Source organism: Castor canadensis, chromosome X (assembly GCF_047511655.1).
Source record: "Castor canadensis chromosome X, mCasCan1.hap1v2, whole genome shotgun sequence".
Lineage (NCBI taxonomy): Eukaryota > Metazoa > Chordata > Mammalia > Rodentia > Castoridae > Castor > Castor canadensis.
In genome coordinates, this window is record NC_133405.1 from 121,685,169 (window position 1) to 121,702,453 (window position 17,285).

Genomic DNA, 17,285 nt, shown 5'->3' on the forward strand with positions numbered 1-17,285 from the left:
TGTATTAATGTATACATAAGGTCTTTGAATTTTTCCAAGGGAAAGAAAAAAAATCTCTTAATCCTATTAATATTAAAAAAAACACATTAGTTCAGATTTGTATTTAGGATTTTGTAGTTGGGTTTTTTGGCTGTTTATTAAAGAAGCAGATTATATAGATGTATTCTGTTTTTAAGTAAGCCTGTTATGCTTATTACAAATACTGTGTTTTAAAAATGAGCTTATGATATTCAGACTCATAGTGTGCTTTTCTCCTAATCTGTTAAATATAGTTCACTATTTTATATATGTTTTATTAAAAAAAATTTTTTTGATGCTACTGATAGAGTCCAGGGCATTGCATATACTAGGCACACACTCTTAACAATGAACCTCTATTAGGAAGATTAGTGTTTGTTGAAGACCAGTTCTGAGAGCTACTATATTCTTAAGTAAGATATACTTTGGATACTTAAGTTGTCATCTTTGAAATCTGTCAGTTTCTAAGATGTCTTACCCCCATTTTATTTTATTTATTTCTGTGGCACTGGAGTTTGAACTCAGGACCTATACCTTGCCTTTTTTTGTGATAGGTTTTTTTGAGATAGGGTCTAGTAAATGATTTGCCCAGGCTGGCTTCAAACCGAGATCCTTCTGATCTATGCCTCCTGAGTTGCTAGGATTATAGGCATGAGCCACCAGTGCCCTGTTAACCCCCATTTTAGAATGTACTTGTCATCTTCAAATTCCTCCAGAATCCCTTCACTTAGACACTGGAATATGTTTCGACTAATCTAGTGGTTGCCTGATAGAAAATTTCTGTCCAGCAACCAAACTGTTAACTACACTGTTAGCACAGGTTAGCCAAAAATTCTTGAAAAGGCTTTGTTTAATAACCTCAAGTAGAACTAGATAAATCTAGAAGAGTAAGTGGAAATTTCCCTCAAAGTTTTAGAAGCCCATGAAAAATATTTTACTGTATTTGACAGTAAAAATGTTTTTTAAACAAAATGTGAAACTTCATTAGAATTTGATAAGCCTGAGTTGTGTTCAATTTTTTTTTTTTTTACAAGTAGGCGCTCTACCACTTGAACGACACCCCAGTCTATTTTGCTGTGATTATTTTGGAGATGGGGCCTCATGAACTATCTGGGCTGGCCTCAAACCACAGTCCTCCTCATTTCAGCCTCTCAAGTAGGTAGGATCACAGATGTGACCACTGACACCTGGCTAAGAAGTTTTTTTTTCTTTTTTTTTTGGATGGTACTAGAGTTTTCAGACCTCACACTTTTTGTGCAGATGCTCTGCCATTTGAGCTACTCCACCGGTCCTGAAAAGGTTTTAAATCCCCTTCATTATTAAATAGTATTTATGCAGCCAGAACTTGAAATTACTTAAATTAACAAGCAGCTCACTTGCCCCTTGGAGTTAAAGCACAGAGATGAACAGCTTTTCTGTTGGAAACTAGGTCAATGGGTTAAGTGTTACTTTCTCAGTTAGCTTAATATCTTTTTCTGTATCAGTTTCCCTTTTGTCAGCCCCGCTTCTCCATGGACATAGATGATTGTAATTAACACGTGTGAAGTACTTAAGACCACACAAGGTGTTTTTCTTCTCTGAAATTTGCCATATATATATATATATATATATATATATATATATATATATATATATATATATATATGGTGCTCTTATATTCAACTTTGACTTGTATTCACTCCAAGCTCATACCTTCCTGAAGAATGCCAGAAACCTAGGTGTCGACTGCCGTTAGAGCCCTGGGAAAGACAATGTTTTAAGACTGGAACCTATTGAAAATGGGCGTTTAAAATTCAGTCTTACTTGCTGATTTTCCTTTTAAAGAAGAGAGATGAAAACAAAACCATCAGAGAATTGGAGATTAGAAAAGGAAGACATGGAATGGAGACAGCTGTGTTGCCATGTAAAAAAAGAAACTTTTTAAAAAAAATTAAGGGGAAAGACAAAAAAATGAAGTATTTAGGTTTTAGGCTTTGAAGTTTTAATCTTCAAATTTATTTAAAAAAAATGCCACGTGTCATAAGTAAGCATTGCTCATTCAGAAGTTAGTTTTAGAATTAAACCTTTTATCTGACCTGTCCTAACGTATTTATAAATAAAATATTTGCATAGTGGAGAGCATTTCCATAAATAGGAAAAAATCCCTCCTAAGTTGTGAATTCTAGAACTGAGTTGTGCTCTGTAAATGTTAGCATAATTGTGGGGGATGGTTCAAGTGGTTGAGCACTTGCCTAAATATTAGCATAAGCAGATAATAAAAGCATGGTCTTAAGCTTTAAAAGAAATACATCATTTTCTACTTTTTAGGCTTGTGTACTGTTACTTAATCTTGAACAGTGCTCAATTGGAAGGAAATTAGACTTTCTAAGCACATTTAGTTTTGAATTAACTGTTTTTTACTCTATAGACAAGTCTGAAATTCTGAATCTTGTTGAGGGTGACCTCTCTCACCCCTGTTTACCTGAGTCACTTTACTTCAAAAGTTCAGGTCAGTGCTTCAGACTCTTGGCTGCTCTGAGAGGAAAGGATGAATAAATTCTTATTAAAATTTGTCCTTGGCTGGGCACTGATGGCTCATTCCTGTAGTCCTAGCTACATGGGAGGCTGAGATCAGGAGGATCTCAGTTCCAGGCCAGCCCAGGGAAAAAAGTTGTGAGACTCAAATCTCAGCAGGAAAGAACTGGTTGTGGTGGTACCTGTCTTCCCAGCTATGGTGGAAAGCCTAAAATAGGATGGTGGCTCAGGCCAGCCTAGGTAAAAAGTGCGACCCTATCTCCAAAATAACCAGAGTAAAAAGGGCTAGAGGCATGCCTCAAGCTGTAGAGCATCTCCCTTGCAAGCATAAAGGCCTGTGCTCAAACTCCAGTAATGCCAAAAAAAATTGTCTTTGCCATTTGGTATTTGACTGTATAGTTGGCCCTCCCAATCTGTGGATTCTGTATCCACACATTCAACCAACCTTAGATTGAAAATATGCGCCCATCATGTGTCATTTCTTCCTTGTCAAATAATAGCATAACAACCCTTTGTGTAGCACTTACATCATGTTAGGTATTATAAAGTAACCTAGAGATGCTTTAATAATGTATATGGGAGCATTATGTGTAGGTTAAATGTAAATCTTCTGCCATTTCATATGAGATTTGAACATCTATAGGAAGGCCTGGAACCAGTCCTCCTCAAGGACTAATTGTATTGTTACTGAAAGAATTTGTGCTTAGCATGGACTGAGTTAGCATATCCTGGCCATTAACTAGTGTGTTTTAGAACAAAGGGATTAATTAAGGCATTTTACATCTAGGTTTTTTTTTTGTTTTTTTTGGGTGGTCGTACTGGGAATTGGACTTCGGGCCTCGTGCTTCCTAGGCAAGCACTCTACCACTTGAGGCATTCCCCCAGTCATTTTATTTTTAGTTTTTTTTTTTTTTTTCAGATAGGGTCTTGGCCTTTTGCTTGGGTGGGCATTGAACTGAGATCTCTGCATCCTGAGTGCCTGGGATATCAGGTGTGCACCACTGCCCCTAGCGCTTTTTTTTTTTTTGTGTGTGTGGTACTGTGGCTTGAACTCAGGGCCTACACCTTGAGCCACTCTGCCAGCCCTTTTACGATGGGTATTTTCAAGATAGGGTCTCACGAGCTATTTGCCCAGGCTGGCTTTGAACCATGATCCTCCTGATCTCTGCCTCCTGAGTAGCTGGGATTACAGGCATGAGCTACTGGCGTTTGGCTATACTTAGCTTCTGAGTATTTTTTCTTTTTGCAGTTTTGGGGTAGAATCCAGGGTCTTGCATTTGCTAGGCAAGGGCTTTACCCAACTGAGTTCATCCTCAGCCCCCTAAGCAATGAAATAAAGACTTATTGTACTAGGGTAGATAGTTTGCATTACAACAAAAAAGACTGCCCCACATTTTCCTGAGAATCAAAATTATATTAAATGTAGCAGTGTCTCTGAAAGGTACGATTTGTTTTAGTATTAAGGGTCCATGATAGTAACTGCTTTGTTTTTGGAAATTTCTCTTGAGAAGACTGGATCATGGTAGGGAAGGCAGTATAAAACTAATAACCAGGACTCAGAAAACCTGGGATCTTGAGGTCAAGAATTGTCTCTCATTCCTCCAATGCACATACTTGTGGATAAACTAATAAAAGGCATTTTGTGGCCAAGCATGGTGGTACATACCTGTGATTTCAGCACTTAGGAGGCTGAGGCAAGAGGATCATGAGTTTAAGACCAGCCTGACCCATATAGTGAATTCCCTGTTTCAAAAAATTAAAAGGTGTTTTGTTTCTTTGGTTTAGTATATTGGACATGTAAAAGTCATTTTAAGGTTGGGGGTATAGCTCAGTAGGAGACCACTTGCCTAGCATGCATGAGGCCCTGAGTTTGTTCCCCAGTACTGTTTGAAAAGGGAAGCAGGTAATAATATCTTAAACTGGCTGGTAAAAAGCCAGTTTAAAATTTTAGAATGGCTCAAGTGGTAGAGCACCTGACTAGCAAGCATGAGGCCCTGAGTTCATACCCCTAGTACTGCCAAAAAAATATTTAGACTGTAGCCAGTTTTAGTAGATCTTTAAAATTCTAAGTTTTGAATCAGATAAAGGTAGTAAGCTCTGCCAAAACACCTATTTATATTACAACTTGCCTAGCAAGTGTGAGGCCCTGAGTTCAAACCCCAGTGCCACACACACACACACACACACACACACAAAATAAAAAAACTTAAGTATTTAATAAATAGTTTCTTATTTTGACTATTAATGGAGAAATTGAGTTTTTGCCCAGTGGTAATGTCTATTTCTTCTACCTTTATTCTTACAGGAACCATGTTCAAAATTAATCATGTCTCACATTTCTTCTTTTGCTCACCATATGTATTTGTGTTTGTACACAATTACATTAAATTAAAAGACCTTTAGAGGCGGAAATGGACAATTTAAAATTTCAGACCGCAGTTTTTAAGACTAAATACATACTTTCTAGCAGTTTATCAGAAAGGCAAAATGCTTTTTATAATACAATTTTCTAAAGTATCCAAGCAAGAAAAGTGGTAATGTTTCCAAGTTTTAAAACATGACAGCTTTTTTATTCCTTTGAAAGGAGAAAGTAATTCAGAACATGAAAGAAAAATCACTCTCTCCATATCGTTCTTTTAAGAGCACTTGATAAGCAGACAGTTAAGCTGCAACATGAGGAAAGAATGATGAGAGAAATGCTTTTTGTTTGTTTCGTGTGTATGTTTGGCAGTACTCAAGGCCTTGTGCTTGCTAGATAGGAGCTCTACTATTTGAGCCACATGCCCAACCCTTTTTTGCTTTAGTTATTTATGATTGCATAGCTGGAAAAACAGGCAGATGCCACCTGGCTTCTGTGGTAGGATGGGGTCTTGCCAATTTTTCACCTCGTTTGACCTTGAACCATGATCTTCCTGATCTCTGCCTCCTAAGTAGCTGTGATTACATGTGTGAGCCACTGTGCCCACCCAAGGCAGATCTAGAACTAGCTGTGGAAGATAGGAGCTAAATTTCTTTACTTGGGAGATACTTTGAATTAACTATCTCAGAAAGCACAACTTCCATTATTGGGGGCTTAGAAGTAGAACAGATTAGGTAAAAGATACAGCTTTGATTTGGACTTTAACATAAAGTTGAATTTAAGTGACTCTTTGGAACCCAAGTTTCAAAGGGGCACAATAAAATGAATGGGGACAGGACAAAGGAACAAGAAGGTTGGGTATAAAATGAAAGACTAGAAAATGACTCCAGAGCAGTTCAGCTGGATCAGTTTGATGGGATCTGCAATAGCCAGGATTGGAAGGTCCACGACAGGTCATCTAATGTAGTTGTCTGTGACGCTGGACTCTCCATTGTTCCCGGGCCACCTCCAATGACAGGAGACTTACTAACTCTGAAGGCCAGTAGTCCATGATTTGGGGAAATGTGTACTCACAACCTTTTTTTGTTTTACTGATTATAAAAGAGGGATATGGTCCCTGTAAAGAAAAACAACACTGATCTAAATAGAATCAATAAAGAGCAAGTCCCTAAGAGCTCACTAGTAGCTGTACATTGTACATACATACAGATCTTTTTTCCCTTATGTATGTTGCTGACTGTAACAGTTTGTTTTTATTTTATTTTTTGAGAATATTGCATGTACTGTTTTGCAGTTTTCCTCTAACATTTTGAACATCTGTGTCACTGCATAATGATTAACCTCATTCTTTTTAATGACTGCATATGGTATATACCAGAATTTATTCAACTAATGTCTTACTGAGTTATTCCCAGTTTTTGTGCTCTCACGAGAATAATACAGTGACTATCCATTACCTTGGCAGTTCTAATTACAGATCTTTTTCTTACTGGCCTAAAATCTTCCTCCTAGCTTAACACTTATTGATCCTGGATACAGCTGCCATCTTTCTCCTGAGTCTTTTCTTGGGTTGAAATCTCCTGATCTGTTTGACCATTCTTCCTTTGGACCTCTTCTGTCTTGCACTGTGGTGTAGTGATGAAACTGAACACTCTCAAGACAGTGGTTTTTACCTGAATGAAGAGGGTGAGATTGTCTATTTTAATTCAGTCTGCAATTTTATTAGCTCCTAAGGCTGCCATATCACATTGTTTATTCATTCTAAGGATAGCATCAGTCAAAACTTTACATTTGTAGTTTATAGATCCTCAGAGCATCTGATAAAAATTACAGATTTCCTATAATCTCACACTACCTTCTAAATGCATTAGCATACAATTATTGCTATGATTTCAGGTGGCTCATGAATTCCTGGTATTACTATTTTCTTTCTGATTAGATTTTATTGATTACTTTCCTGAAGGTACAGGTTCTCTTACTCTCTAGCAGTGCTATTACATCATCAGAAATTAAGCAGGAAACAGGGTCAGTATTGGCATTACCTGGTGAGTCCATGCTGCCTCCCTAGTGTGTAGCACTTCCTTATTTTTAAGTACCTTTTTTTTTTTTTAACAATCCAGGATGTACCTCAGGCTAACGAGTCTGTAGGTGGAAAATCTGTCTGGCTTTTAGTGCTCGCCCGTTCATCACAATTCCACACAGATTACAGAAGGCAATTAAATAGCCTTATTTATGCCTACTCTCAGGATCTCAGGACATGATTTGTCAGATCAAATGATGAGCTCAGTGAGAGTAACTAGCTGGTGTTTCTTTTCTTTTTTTCTTCAACCATCTTGGATTTAAGTTTCTTCTCAGTAATTGTATTTGATCTTCAGATTGGAAAGAATAAAGACATTCTTAGTAATGGAAATAAAATAGGAGTAAGGCTGTTTCTCTTGTTTGTTAATATAATACTAACCAATCCATTAGGGAGGGCTTCACTTTTCTCTCTACTTTTTACTTTAACCTCTAAAGTGCCATTTATTCAATATCTAGTACTTTGTAGAGTCACAATTCATCCTGAGGCTTTAGAGCATCATCTCACTCTTTATAAAACTTGTTTTATGGGTCCATTTTTTAACCACGTGTTGTAAATGTTTTTTAAATACCCGAATTCCAGAAGGCTCTCATCAGATGCGGCACATCAGATTCTTTAGATACTTTCCCCTTTTCTTTCTTCATCAGTGCATTTTGCAATTATACAGTTAGTATTACGCTTTTGAGAGCCTCCAAGCCTTCTGTAGCTTCCTTACTCAGTTTTAAATCTTGGAATTGATCCTAATTTTCCTTTGAAAAACTTAAAATCTGCCTCTCCAATATGTGCATATTTCTCCTTCCTCCCTTGATCTCCAAACAACATGGCTGCTTTCTCTAAAGCTTCCTTCTACTTGTACATTACCAATTATGTTTTACTAGTGAGGGTTAGGTTCAAAGTAACAGTTCCTCTCAATTCTTTTTTTTTTTTTTTTGGCAGTACTGGGGTTTGAATTCAGGGCCTCCACCTTGAACCACTCCACCCACCATCCCTTTATTGTGGTGGGTTTTTTCGAGATAGGGTCTCATGAACTATTTGCCTGGTCTGGCTTCGAACTGTGAGCCTCCTGATCTCTGCTTTCTCAGTAGCTAGGATTACAGGTGTGAGCCACTGACACCTGGCTCCTCTCATTTCTTTACTTTATGAAAGACTACCTTTTAATGCAGATCAAGAACATGCTATCAGATGCTTTAAGCTGAGTGACACTTTTTCATGGATATCCCCTGGTCAATAATATTTACCTGATAATAGCTAATGTTTATTTGCACATTGCAACATGACAGACACCAAATGAGATCTTTTGTATATGAACTGTCTGACTCGTGTCCTATCATAGGGCTAAGAGACATGGGTGGTATTGTTATCCTAAGAATAGCAGATGAGGAAAAGGACTTAAGGATATTGAGTTACATGTCTAAGACCGTACAGTTTGTGAGTGCCAATGTCAGAAATTTCCTAAGTCAAATTCTTAATCACCTTACAAGATTCTATTACTTGAAAACCTGTGTATCTGTCAGACCACTGGCTGTGCTCAGTAGGCACTTAAATATTTAATTTGAGGTTTATGATTCTTGTTGATTTATACAGTATGGCCTTTTGGCTCCTAAAAGGCAATAAAGAAAAAGATAAAAGTGGTACACTATTAGGCAATTCATACAAAAAATGAATGGGAAAGAGAAATATGAAAAGATTCTAAAGTGCTTTTTTTTTTTTTTTTGGTGCTGGTGTTCAAACCTACTATTCACTGGTAGGTAGATAAACACTCTGCTACCAGGCTACATCCCAGCCCTGTGAGACCCATTTTTAAAATGGCAAAAACTTTTTCTTTTGCAAATATGGTATATGAAAAGCAAAGAATGCAAAAAAATTTCACAGAATTCCAGAGAGAATCACTAATACAAGCAAGCATACGTAAATTTTTATTTACTTGGGATAATACCAGAGTATTATTGCTGTTTAGAAACAGTAAACTGTCAGCATTTTTCCATGTTAATAAGTAATCCTTAGCGGATAAATAGTGTTCCATTGTTTCTCGTAGAGATTGAAGCTTAGTTTTTTCCTTTGGTTCTTTACTTTGTAACTTTTTTTTTTATCAGTAGTAAAGGATACAATGAGATCTTTCTCATATTTTCCTTTATTATTTGTTTTATTGAAATTACTTGTTTACAGTTACTCATTATTAGCTGATTTCTTTCACAGTTGTTATTTGACTAGGAAGAATTGAGCTGGGGCTTAATCATTGTGATCCTTATGATTGATTTTTTTTTTGTTGATGCAGTTATACTATGTCTTCTTTGAGAGGAATTGTCAGGCTTATTTGCTGAACATGTTAAGTGTTTTAATAAATGAATATGTCATTTAAAGATTTTTCTAAAGAATAATGTAGCTGGGCATGGTGGTTCATACTTACAATTTCAGCACTCAGGAGGCTGAGACCAGACTGAGCTACATAGTGAGATTCTGTCTCAAAAAGGCAACTCCCCCTCATACCCCCACAAAAAAACCTGGAAGCTGTATTGTAGCATACTGGAAATTGCACGAACTTTGGAGTAAAATTATCCTGGTTCAAGGTTCGGATTCCAATCCTGTGAGTGTTGTTTTTTGAGACAAGGTCTCACTGTATAGTCCAGGCAGGCCTCTAACTGAAGTTCTTCCTGTCTTAGCTTCCTGACTGCTAAGATTACAGGTTTGTGCTGCCATGCCTGGCTGCTCTATCGGTTTTAGTTATGTAAATAACTTGAGCAATTCACTTAAAATTCGAAGCCTCTGTTTTCTTATCAGGAAACTCAGGATTGTTACTGCTCTCTCATAGGAGATGCACATGTAAAACATCAAGTGCAGGTGTTAACAGGGTTAATTTTCTCTCTTACATAGTTAGGCAAGGGGCTCTCCAACATTTTTGTGTCATTTATCCCTGCTAGTTTAGCAAAGCCCATGGAAGGAGACTCTCTCAAAATAATGACTTTTATATACAAAAACAAAATGCCTGTCCTTATAGAGGAAACCAGTTATATTGAATACAGTTATCAAAAGACTTAAGCCAAATTTGTAGTGCTTCTCATTTCAAATACTTTTTTGGATGTAGATGGGGAATGAATGAATTGATGGATTAATGAAAGAGAAACACAAGAAGGAAAAAGAGAAGGAGAAAAAGCTCATAAATACATATGCCTGCTTTTGACTCCCTTCCAAGCTGTCATCTCAGATTTCCAATAGGCTCCTAGAAGTTTCCTCCTTAGTACCCTATCAGCAACTTACCCTACTGGGGAAATTGAATTCCTCTCCCAAACTGTCTGGACTTCCCTGTTTTTCTATATTGATATCACTACCTGCTTATCACTTAAAGCCTAAATCCTCAAGTGAGTTCGTTCTTTTTCAGTCTGTTCTTGCTTTAGTTCAGTCATGGACATCTGTAGTGGTGTGTGTGTTGCTGGGGATTGAATCCAGGGCATTGTGCATACTAGGCAAGCATTCTACCACTGAGCTATACCTCCAGCCCTTATTATAGATTTTATCTCTACAATATCTCATTTCTCCTTTTTAAATTTAAGACCCTCTTACCACATTGTTGTCATATTACAAGGGTGGATTTTTCTGCTGGTTTTCAATTTTTCTACTTCTGCCACAAAGTACTCCTTCTCAGTGCTGCTGCAACACTCACAGATGCATACCTGATTGTCAGTTGGCTCAATATATTAATAAATTTGTATGTGTTTTCATTTTCTCAACCATATTCTAAGTTCTTTGAGGAAACAGAACACATCTTGCACTTATTTTTATATTTCACCATAGTGCTTAGCATAACACTTAAAAAGTGCTCTATAAGATCTTGATAGCCATCATTATTAGGTAGTTCTAGCTCCAAAAGCAAAAAAAGGAAAGTTTGACCTAGTCTTGTCTAATGAATTATTACTATAGGAGGTGTTGATATGAGACCAACTCTTGATTGATTGATTGCAGTATTGGGGTTTGACTTCAGCATATAAGACCAAGACTTTATGTCAAAAGCCTACTGGGAATTTTGTATGTACTTAAATATTCATTAACTCACTACCATAACTCCCCAAATTATTGAATCTTGGTTGTTTTATGATATTACCAGTGACTAGAAAACTGCAAGGCTAGAAGTGTGGCTCAAGCAATAGAGTGCCTGCCTAGTAAGCAGGAATCCCTGAGTTTAAACTCCAGTACCGTCTCACCTCCCTCCCCTGAAGAAAAGGATAACTACAGACATGGTTTCCTCTACTGTGAAACCCTGAATTTGACCTCCTAGTCCCCACTTATGGCCTAATGCCTGACATACAATAGGTGTCTAATTTTGTTACAAATTTCCTTCTGTCTGGAGATTAACTTAGACCTAAAAAAATAGCTTGCTTACCTTTAAAAGCTTGGGAACATACACTGATGATTATAAATACAAATATTATTTAAAAAGCTTTTTATAAAATAGAAAGTAGGTAATTTTTATTAGGAAAGGCAGTTTTAGTAAAGGAGCCTAAAATAATACCCCAATCATCATAGTGAGCTTTGATACTTTGTTTGCCATTGATGCCTTTTCTTTTGGTTAAATTCTTTTTCTTGTATTTTTAGGTTAAAACATCAGAATTTTATAGATATTCTCGACAGTTGCGCTATGAAGTTGACCAAGCATTGAATTACTTTCAGAATGTTCACCAGCAGCCCTTGTTGGACATGAAATCAAGCCGCATCCGTTCTGCCAAACCCCAGACAACAGTATTCCGAGGAATGATTGGACATAGCATGGTTAACAGTAAAATACTTCTATTAAAGAAACCAAGAGTCTGGTGGGAACTGGAGGGCCCACAAGTACCTTTACGTCCAGACTGCCTTGCTATTGTCAATAACTTTGTGTTCCTGTTAGGTGGGGAAGAGTTGGGCCCAGATGGTGAATTCCATGCTTCTTCCAAAGTGTTCAGGTATGATCCAAGACAAAATTCTTGGCTGCGAATGGCAGACATGTCTGTGCCACGTTCAGAATTTGCAGTTGGTGTTATTGGGAAGTTCATTTATGCTGTAGCAGGTAGAACCAGAGATGAGACTTTCTATTCAACAGAGAGATATGACATCACCAATGATAAGTGGGAATTTGTGGATCCTTATCCAGTTAACAAATATGGACATGAGGGGACAGTACTAAATAACAAGTTGTTTATCACAGGTGGAATCACCTCATCTTCCACCTCTAAACAAGTGTGTGTGTTTGACCCCAGTAAAGAAGGGACCATAGAACAGCGGACCAGGAGAACTCAAGTAGTTACCAACTGCTGGGAGAACAAGAGCAAGATGAATTACGCCAGATGCTTTCACAAGATGATTTCTTACAATGGCAAGCTTTACGTCTTTGGCGGTGTCTGTGTGATCTTGAGGGCCTCTTTTGAGTCTCAGGGCTGCCCTTCCACAGAAGTGTACAACCCAGAGACTGATCAGTGGACCATCTTGGCATCCATGCCAATTGGTAGAAGTGGCCATGGTGTGACTGTTCTGGACAAACAAATAATGGTTCTCGGAGGCCTTTGTTATAATGGACATTACAGCGACTCCATTCTCACTTTTGATCCAGATGAAAACAAGTGGAAAGAAGATGAGTACCCTCGGATGCCCTGCAAGCTGGATGGATTGCAAGTATGCAACCTGCATTTTCCGGACTATGTACTGGATGAGGTCAGACGTTGCAATTAATGACATCTTTTTCCCCTAAAAAGGCAAATAAAGCATTCGTGATAAAGTAGTTAATTAAAAAGCATAAAGAAAAACCTCACCAGTTTTACTGTCAAAGCCATTAGTCTAATATCGTAAGAATTTTTCATTCTGTGCTAGCATCTTTTTTTTTTTTTTTGTCTTTTCGGTGGCCTCAGACTCATGCAATAAGTTAATTCTAAGTGCTAGCTCTTGAAACTACTTCCAGAAGCAGTTTGATAGAATGCTCCACTTAACTGGTGGATGTTGATTTTCTGCTTTAAACATTTCTTTCAGATGTTAGTGTAGGAGTCATGCATCTTCTAAGAGAAGACCTGATAAGTGTCACTGGATGTGATTTCAGTCCCGTTCTGTATCTGAAACCTTTTGAACATTAATTTCAGTCTGTTATATGTTTTGGTTTTATTATTTAAAAGTTTAAAACCCAACCTTTTTGCATGGCTTTTTGCTGAAAATGCAAAATATAAATTTTCTACAAAACTAACTTTTTATATTCAGAACACTATTTCTAAGCTGCCTTCTCTTACGAATTGTGTTAGTAAAAGCATATCCATATTCGCATACATCCTATAAATATATAAGGCACATCCCTTTTATGTGTGGTTAGGTTCTATATTTTTCAGCTAGTGCACTTGCACACACGGTTCGCCATCTTTGTTGAATTTTATATGTAATGTCTTTTCATGTATTAATATTTTTAGAAAGTTAAAATAACTGGAGTCCTCATTTGGTATCAAAATAGCCTATGTCCATACTGATTCAGTAATATTCAAACTCCTTATATTCCTGAAACGTGTGGATTCATGAAAATTAACATTTTACATTTTATTTTCAAAAGTAAACATTAGTGTTCCTTATCAATATGTGTCTTTTCTTCCTGAAAATGTTTTTCTTTGTAGTCTGTTTAGTGTTGCCCTGTTTTAGTGAGAATCAGAGTGGTATCTGACAAGCTCTGACCCTGCAACGTGCAAGCACTTTTAAAGAGAAGTTAAGTAATACCAGACTCCTAAATAAAGGCCCCTTAAAAGTAAGTGCAACTCCCATTCTTTACACTCAGTAAAGCTGCTGCATCTGTTTTTTAATGGAGAGTAGCAACTCTTAGAAAATTTGAGCTCAGTTTTGACTTTGAGGTAAGAAACAATTGTAACTGGTTATATCTACTTGTTTATTTTGTACAAAATATTCAGTGGCACTAGGGTTGTCAGCTCTCAGCTTTTGTTTTATTTACTGGAAGCTACTAGCATGAAGGATAATAACCACCAAGTTCAGAATGGATCAAGAATAGTTTAGAAAAAGCATTTGTAAATTTTTTAAGATTAGCTGCACCTTTCAAATCTTTCAATACAAAGGAAGAAAATATAGTTGGCAAAATTAGTCAAGAGTAATTTGGGAGTGAATCATTCAGATTTTCTCATGAGTAGTCTATATCTGATTCAGAATAGATCTACACTGGCAAAACTTGCCAGATCTTAGGATATTGGTGCAATATTGCAATGCCTTCTATATGGCTGCTGTTGTATAAATTTTCTAGTTTCACTTTTTTTTTTTTGCTGCTGCCACCATTGAACATAAAACGGAAGTGTGAAGTTGTAGAAATGTGAACTTTGTTGTTTTTTTTTGCAGTTCAATTAGACATAATATGACATAAAACCTGATTTTAAGACTCCAAAACTGGAGGTATTTGAGTTTAGGAAACCGTTAGGTATACAAGTAACTTTTTTTTTTTCCCAGTGCTGGGGACTGAACCCAGGGCACAAGTAGCTTTTAAAGAAGAGAGACATTGGCACATTGGTTTCAGGAATCAAGTTAATAATAGTAGGGTTTTTTGTATGTGAGGCGTAAATTTTCATTAAGTGGTCCTTCACTTACGTATAATTTCTAAAAACGGAATTCAGTATCTTAGTTTCCCATGGAATGTGGGTAAAAGTCTTTTCTTATATTTTAAAAAGAATTTTAATTATTTTCCTTTTGAAATTGAGGAATTAGGTTAGCCATTTAATTTTTTTCTAATACATTAGTTCATTTAGAATCTTGTATTTGTGCTGTTTTGCTTTACAAAAAATAACGTTTTCATTATTTTCCTCATCGATGTCTTTTGCTGGAAAAGACCAAGAAAGAGCCATCGGCCAGGGTACCGGTATCAAAGGTTTTACACTCCAGTAGTGGTTCTCTTTAATTGCTTAGATATCACTTCATAACCCTATTTAGGGTAACATCTGAGCAAACAATTGAATATTCTTGGTCTTCCATTTTAAAGACTAGGCCAAGGTCAAAGTTTATGTTTCTTGAAATTTGTGAAATCTTAACTTGAACTAACTCTGGGTTCAGCTTCACATAAGTCATGTCTGACCTGATGTTAGCTGTTAATCAGTTTTGAGCTTTAAGAATAGTTGCTATTGCTTGGGTTCTGAATGTATGAGAAAACCCTTTTGTTTATGTGTATTTCTAATTTAGGTAGTAAATCCACAATTAACTTACATTCCCTTTTAAAATTATGATTTAATTGTTGCAAGAGATTTATTTTTTTTATACTAAACTGTGGAGATTTTTTTCATAGATTTTTTTCAAGTATTTTTGTGTGCTTCATTTGAAACCATTTTTGTTTATATGTACATTGTGTATGCCCAAAACAGTCATTTAAAAAAATTCAGTAAGAGATTTGAAAACTATTCAGTATAACTGTTGTGATCTATGTGTTATTTTCACTTTATATTTTAAATGCCAGACTTGACAAAAATAGCTGATCTTCATTAATTGGCATCTCAGCACTGTTTGTTCTCTGCCATGTTGTTGACCTTCTAAGTTTTGATTTTTAAAGAAAATTCTTGCATAGCCTTTTCATAAAATACAAGATTCTCACCGTGAAGGTTTTGTATTGGAAGAAATGCTACTGGTTTTTAAAAAGCAATGTTTAATTAATAGAATGATTAGCTTTTCTTGAGACAGCTTTCTCTGTGTCCTCATTGCTCTGCCCTGCGTGAAATACTGACTGAGCCCTTCACTTACCTTTTCTAAAGCAGCACCTTTGGACACCTCATTCTGGGACGTCTGCTCGAGTCATAGTAAAAGACACACATTTGTGTGGGAAGTAGTGGTAAAATGGAGAGTTTTGTCTTAATTACATGAAACTAAGCTTTAAAATATTTTATAACAAATTATTTGAGCTGCATAATCTAAACATGTCAAACGTTCAGTGGGACTATTTTTATATATGTATATGTGGGTGTAGGTCATAACATTTCAGTTTATAATATAAATTGTTATTTCAGTTTATAAGCTATCTCTCAGAAGAGACTAGCTCTTTTGAGAATACATAATTTAAAGTTTTAGACTGAAGTAAAAGCATAGATAATAGTGTAAATTAGAGATAATTGAGGGCTATATGGCAGTAAAACTGCTAGTGCCAGTTTTCTTGTTTGCCTATTATTACACATTTTTGATTTTTTTGTATTCTGAACATTTTTGGAGATCATACATTTGTTCAATCACATTTAGAGTCGGTTTGGGAATAAATATCTTCTAAAAAAAGAGATTTATCTTAAAAATTAAAGTCCTAAAAATTAGTTTATTGAGAGTTTATAAAATCACATATTCAATAGGCATAGACTGGAATAGATAAATTCATGGAAATAATATTCTTTCAGTATACCAGTATAACTTCAATATTACATGAGTAACATTGAGAGAATACCATTAGCTTTGTTCCCTCTTAAAATTCTTGGATTTTTTTTTTACATCTTTGGGAACAATTGCATTAAAATTTAATTAATCAGTATATCAGTCAGGATTAGGTGTTTGCTGTCGGAAGGAGTGTTCCTAAGAGGTGATCGGAGAGGTTATTTTCTACCTAACTTGTATGTGCCCTATACCTCTTGGGCACACTTTTGTCTATAGAAAAATATTTTGACCTTTAGGTCATTTTGGGCTAGTAGTCAAATAATCCTAGGGCCGATATAAAAGTGTTAGAATAATTTAAGGTTTGCCTTTTATACCTGTTTTGGAAGCCTTTACATTTTTTGTCAGGTAATTTTTCCCAAGCCGTGGATATAATCTATTCAAACACGTTTATGCTATCCATTCTGTTTTTAAATTGAAAAAAAATGTTAAAAGTGTTTATGAAGAAAAGTTTAAATAAAATATTTTTAATCTTTAAAGTATACGTCTTCATATCTCTGATTATTTACTGTCTTAAATGTAGTCCCTCACATACAGAGTCCCTAATGATTAGCAGTATATATTTTGCTGTCTTTCATTATGCTAAAAAAATGCCATGAAATTGTAATTTCTGTCAGTGCTTTCAGCCACAGATATAAATGCTAGCATTAGAGTGAAATTATTTATACTCTTATATGCAATGGAAGTTTTATAATGAAGCCACATAATTAAAGTTCCACTAACAGGAGTTTTGCAGTTTTTCAGAATAGAAAGAATAGAGGGATTGAACTGACCAAAGTAAAGTGTATTGACAGCTGGATACATGGAGAAACCCCTTTGAACACTGACTTTGGAATTAAAAATGAAAGGACTGTAAAATAGTTACAGTGTGGGGGGTACTGGGGAGCAGTGAATGGAGGAGATGAAGGTGAAGGGAATATGGTTGAT

The 17,285-nt window shown here is 36.1% G+C and overlaps 1 protein-coding gene across 1 annotated transcript in view; it reads left to right on the forward strand.

Annotated features, from left to right (window-relative positions):
* Nucleotides 1–16,837, forward strand: part of Klhl15 (kelch like family member 15) — a 39,846-nt gene extending 23,009 nt beyond the window's left edge. The window contains exon 4 of the mRNA XM_074063897.1: nucleotides 11,556–16,837. Within this exon, the coding sequence (XP_073919998.1) occupies nucleotides 11,556–12,665 (1,110 nt within the window). The 3' untranslated portion in view covers nucleotides 12,666–16,837. The remainder of the gene's footprint in view (nucleotides 1–11,555) is intronic.
* Nucleotides 16,838–17,285: the final 448 nt, after the last annotated feature.